General features: G+C 30.9%; 1 protein-coding gene across 1 annotated transcript; it reads left to right on the top strand.

Moving 5' to 3' along the window:
* The first annotated feature begins 1,652 nt into the window (after positions 1 to 1,652).
* Positions 1,653 to 3,584, top strand: LOC107645380 (gibberellin receptor GID1B). The gene is made up of 2 exons (XM_016349392.2): positions 1,653 to 1,893; positions 1,987 to 3,584. Exons 1-2 carry the CDS (start codon positions 1,855 to 1,857, stop codon positions 3,010 to 3,012), a joined length of 1,065 nt encoding a protein of 354 aa, XP_016204878.1. The 5' UTR covers positions 1,653 to 1,854; the 3' UTR covers positions 3,013 to 3,584.
* Positions 3,585 to 5,688: the final 2,104 nt, after the last annotated feature.

Below are 5,688 nucleotides of genomic sequence, written 5' to 3'. Positions count from 1 at the left end.
AAAAAATATTTAAAAAAATATTTAAAAAGATCAATTTTATATATTTATATCTATCAATAAATTATAAATTTTTTATTTATATTCTACGTCAAAATTATATGTAAAAGATAAATATAAAATTTTAAATAATTAAGATCATTAATATATATATATATATATATATATATATATATATATATATTACTATTTCATATGTATATATATAATATTAAAAATATAGATTAAATGTATATAGGATATGTGTATATATATAATCGAGTTAGCTCACGAGCTAATGAGCTGAGCTTATTCAAACTCAAACTCGGCTCATTTAATTTATGAGCTCAATTCAAGCTCAAACTTGACTCACTAACTCATGAACTCAGCTTATCAAACTATTAATGAGTCGAGTTCGAACTAGCTCATGAGCTGGCTTGACTCACTTCCAGCCTAGTTAAAAACTTGGAATAGATTGATAAAAGTGGTACTGGATATCTTGTCCTTTAATTAATAATTTATATTCAAACTATAAAAGAAAAATATTTTCAGTTAGGTTAAATTTAGTTAGTGAGGTGTTTAAACCTTATTATGAATAAACAACGAAATGATAAACTTGAAGAATGATTATTTATGGTGCTGTAAGTTATTAAATTATATTTTTTTTTTTTTGGTGACTTTATTAAATTATATTAAGCATGTAAGGATGATGAGACAAAAAAAAACAACGTTTCCGAAAATTTATAATTTGTAATATTAGTAAAATTTAGAACCAGCTGTGCAACAACCAATTAGTGTGTGTACTATATCTATCACCCCCTAAGACAACAATCACTTGAATCCAAAATTGTGAGTTTAGATCGAGTAATAAGTATTGACATCACAATTTTAATTATTAATTCATTAGTTTTGTATAAAAAATAAATCTACGATGTTTATATGTTAGTAGAATTTAGAATTTTAGATCCCCAAATTTTGAATCTAAGCACCATTATTATTAAACAAAGATTCACAAACAAACCTTCATCTTCATATAAAATTAATAATTAAAAATTATTAAATAATATATTAAATTTATCAAATTATTAATAATTTTTAAATATCAATTTCACATACAAATAAACATAAACAAATATGCTTGAGTTTTCATTTTATTATTATTGTGGAGTTATAATATTGTTAAAAGAAAATGTCAGTTAATCTTTTTTATATGAAAATAAAATGAGTGGTTTACTCAAATATTATAATTTTTTATGTTTTTTAATATTGTAAAAAATACACATATTAGAGAATCTAATTTTTATATCTCAAATTTGTGACTTTTTTTATATAGAAATCAGACCGTACAATTTTAAAAATTTAAAAATTTGATTTTTCTATTCTAAAAATTAGATGGTCCAATATCCGTACTTATTGAAAATAAGAGGATCCAATTTTTTTTTTTATTTCAAATTAAACGAGGATACATTTGAAATTAACGTTCTAATAATATATAATTTATGAAATAAAAATACTATTTATACATTAAAATTAGTCATTAAAATCAGTTATCAATATATTTATATATAAATACATGTGGTTTAATTTATTTTTAATATGTATTTATATTTTAACATGTATTTTATACTAATAATTAACTTTTATGATTGATTTTGATATACATGTAACATAAAAATACCATTATTAAAAACAAAAAAAAAGTGGAAATTTCCCTCCATTTAAAGGTTATAATTTCCTTGTGTGTCTGGCTCTATATACTCTGCAACCCAGCGTGTTGTCTCCAAGGCTTAATAGACACTTACATACCTCACTTGATTATTATGAGGCGCTACAAGAGAGTTGTTGTTGCTTCTTAAGCGTATTCTATTCACAGTACACATGGCTGGAAGTAATGAAGTCAACCTGAATGAGTCTAGGGTGAGCATTCAGCAATAAACATAACATTAATCTCACTTCAATAATCTAAAATTTTCCATTATTATTATAAAGTTGTTGTTCTTTGATTTGCAGAGTGTCGTTCCGTTGAACACGTGGGTTCTGATATCGAATTTCAAGCTAGCTTACAATCTGTTAAGGAGAGCAGATGGAACTTTCAACAGAGAATTAGCAGAGTTTCTTGACCGCAAAGTTCCATCCAATTCCATCCCCGTCCACGGCGTCTGGTCCTTCGATCATGTCGATCAGAGAATCCCCGGCCTATTCTACCGTCTATACCTTCAGGACTCTCATCAACGGGGATGTGCCGGCGCCACCGTAATCCCCGACATGGACAAGCCTCTCAGCACCACCGACATCGTCCCCGTCATAATCTTCTTCCACGGCGGAAGCTTCTCTCATTCCTCCGCCAACAGCGCAATCTACGACACTTTCTGCCGCCGTCTCGTCAATGTAAGCAATTCCGTCGTCGTCTCCGTCAACTACCGCCGTTCACCGGAGCATCGCTTTCCCTGCGCCTACGAGGACGGCTGGACCGCCCTGGAGTGGGTCAGATCGAGAAAATGGCTCCGGAGCGGAAGATCCGAATCGGAATCGGAATCGAAGGTTTATGTATACATGGCGGGTGACAGTTCCGGTGGAAACATAGTTCACCACGTGGCGGTGAGAGCGGCGGAGGAAGGAATCGAGGTTCTCGGTAACATCCTTCTTCATCCACTGTTCGGTGGAGAGAAGAGGACCGAGTCAGAGATAAGGCTTGATGGAAAGTATTTCGTGAAGCTTCAAGATCGAGATTGGTATTGGCGGGCTTTTCTTCCTGAAGGAGAAGATAGAGACCACCCTGCTTGTAACCCGTTTGGGCCCAGGGGTAGGTCCCTTAAGGGCTTAACCTCATTCCCTAAGACTCTTGTTTGTGTTGCTGGTTTGGATCTTCTCCAAGATTGGCAATTGGCTTATGCCAATTCCCTTAGCTCCTTTTCTCACCATGTCAATCTTCTTTACCTTAAGGATGCCACCATTGGTTTCTACTTCTTGCCAAACAATGATCATTTCTCTTCTCTCATGGATCAGATCAACAACTTCGTCAACCCTAACTGTTAATAATACACTACTCTTTATCTTATCTTATCTTATCCGATCCTATCGACTCATTTTTCTTATACTTGTATGTTTATCGAGCGGGAGTCGCGTCACTCCCGCTCGAATATACAATAAGTAGAAGAAAAAATGAGTCAATTTTTCTTGTTATTACTTAACTTTACCTATAGGAACGGCATACATAACAACAGGTTTGACATTTTTCATTTAGGGTACTCTCTATATATTGTTACTGTGTTGTCTCCTATTTTGTAGTAATGGTGTGTAGTTATGAAATTGTGTTGCTTCTTTTTATTCTTATTGTCATATAGAAGTGGCCAATTTGAGAGTGTTGTGTAATTGGTATACTGCAGCTTCTTGTTCTGTCTAGTCATGTCTTTTGAAGGGGTAGAAACTAGAAACTAGAAACCACTCTCAGTTTTATTCACTTCATATTTTAGTTAGTTTTCACCTTAGTAGTAAGAGAGGTTATGGATTCTATTGTAGCATGTACTAATTACTGATATGGTTATGTATTTATGTCTATGGTGCTTGTATTGAGTGCTTCAATATAATTTTACTTTGGTGCATGCTCTGTGCAGTTATTTAGGGATATTGGCTTAGCTATTGCGACAAAAGACAAAAGACAAAAGATTTAAAACAAAGGGGCTAATGATAAAGTCTAGTGTAAAACAACTTCTGGGTGGGTTGTGTCAATTTGACCAGAAAAAAAAAAAAAGTAAAAAAGAAATAAAGAGAAATTTGCCCTTCTGTCTGCCCGAAAGGGTCATTTACCTTTTTTAATAATTAATCACCAAAAATCTAAAGTAGCATCCGAATCATAATCTATCATAAGCAACATTATAGCATACAAGTTAGTGGTTAATAAAGAATTCTTAATCACATAAATATAAGTGAACGAACATGTAATAAGTTTTATTTGTTGACTAATAATATGTTTAGTAAGTTAATTAGAATTGAAGATGATGATGATCTTGGTTATAGCAATAAGGCAAAGGGCATGAGTTGAGAGTTGAGACCCACGAAAAAGGTTTCACGCATGGAATGATTGGATTGGGCAGGAGCTTGATTGATTCATGGATTTCGCCATCTTTCAACATCAATCTGATAAATTCTTGTCCTCTCCTTATTAGGGTGTGTTTGGAGAGTAGGAAAACAACAAAAATGAGAATTTGGCACTGCTTTCATGGGGGGAACCCATTTTCCTACACTAGTGGTTGGGATTTTTGGACTTATTCACAGGGACCACTTTTGGAAAACCCACGACCCATTTACTCCAATTTAATAAACTCATCTTTATTTATTTCACACTTGACCTAGCCTCAATCACCTATACTCAATCATAAATTATTAAGTTTCACATAAATGTAACAGGAATATACGGTGGAAACTCAGGTGAAGTCGACTTCACGTGAAGTTGATATTTGAGAGCTGTTAGATAATTTGATTGATTTGACTAAATTTTTATCTAACGGCTTTCAGATATCAACTTCACCTTAGTTGTTACCGGAATATATATATATATATATATTATATTTCTAAAAGTATTTTTTTAACTCAACTACTGAAGAACTAAACTACCACAAGTTTGTTTTATTTAAAAACTTTATGTTGATCAATAAATTTTTATATATACAAAATAATATTTAAATTTATGGTATTATTTAAATAGATGAGTGAACTAATTATTTGATTAACTCAAATTGTTTACAAAATAATATATTATCTTATTTATAAAGTTTAATTTTAATATATTGGCTGTATAGAATATTTTATATAATTTTTAATCATATCTATTTTTTTGGATGGTCGTTTACATAGTCAATTAAAAAATAATTATAACAATAATTAGATGTACAAATAAAACTAATTTACATTAAAAGTGAATCAAAATCAAACTCATATTTATACAAATAAAAGTTTTCACATATGACAGGTTTTTATTTGGGTATTAAAAGTTTACAAAATATTACACTACAACTATCAATTATTTGTTCGAATTATAAAGTACTTATTTTTATTTTTTTTTGGAAAAGTATAGAAAATCAAAATAGCTATACAAATATCAATTTTTGTAAGAAAAGAAAAGAGAAGATTAAAAACCCTTTTGGGTTTGCTTTAATTAAAGTGTTTAATGCTACTCACCAAGTGGTAGAAACAGCTAAGCTTGGACAAGGACATGGAACCCTGTCTTTTGTTGACTCTTTTTTTTTCCTTTAAAAAAAGAAAAATTGTTTACTGCTGTGAAATTTCTTTTTTCGTGTTCAGAATAATCTTGTTTTACTTTGTGTCTTATTGCTAATTGTCGTCATTAAGTAGCTGTGTAAGTCTTGACAATATTCCCTAATGAGACAAACCATGGGAAGAAGTCATTCTCAAAAAACATGTTTATTTTTTTACTTCATTGGAGAGATTAAAGACAAAAAATACTTAATTTGTTTGGTCGGCACCTTATTACTTTTTAACACAACACAACAGGGTACTATATATTCATTGCTTGCGGGATTAATGTTCACAAATAATTAAACATTATGATGATTTCCCAATTCAGGTGTGTCATTATATTTTCATTAGTGCCTAATTATAATATAGTTTATTTGTAATCAAAATCATTTGTCCTCTATCCCATTCACATTCAATTCTCAACTCAAAAAAGAGAAAAAGAGTACGCTGTTTCTC

The sequence above is a fragment of the Arachis ipaensis genome, chromosome B6 (genome assembly GCF_059453495.1).
Source record: "Arachis ipaensis isolate K30076 ecotype BB chromosome B6, ASM5945349v1, whole genome shotgun sequence".
Classification (NCBI taxonomy): Eukaryota; Viridiplantae; Streptophyta; class Magnoliopsida; order Fabales; family Fabaceae; genus Arachis; species Arachis ipaensis.
Note: the sequence above shows the minus strand (reverse complement) of the source record. Positions and strands in the feature narration are given on the sequence as shown.

Excerpts from the sequence above, each read along its gene's own strand:
- LOC107645380 (XM_016349392.2), top strand. The coding sequence starts at position 1,855 with ATGGCTGGAAGTAATGAAGTCAACCTGAATGAGTCTAGG. Across the intron at positions 1,894-1,986 it reads TCAACCTGAATGAGTCTAGG|AGTGTCGTTCCGTTGAACAC; the intron begins GTGAGCATTCAG and ends TTTGATTTGCAG.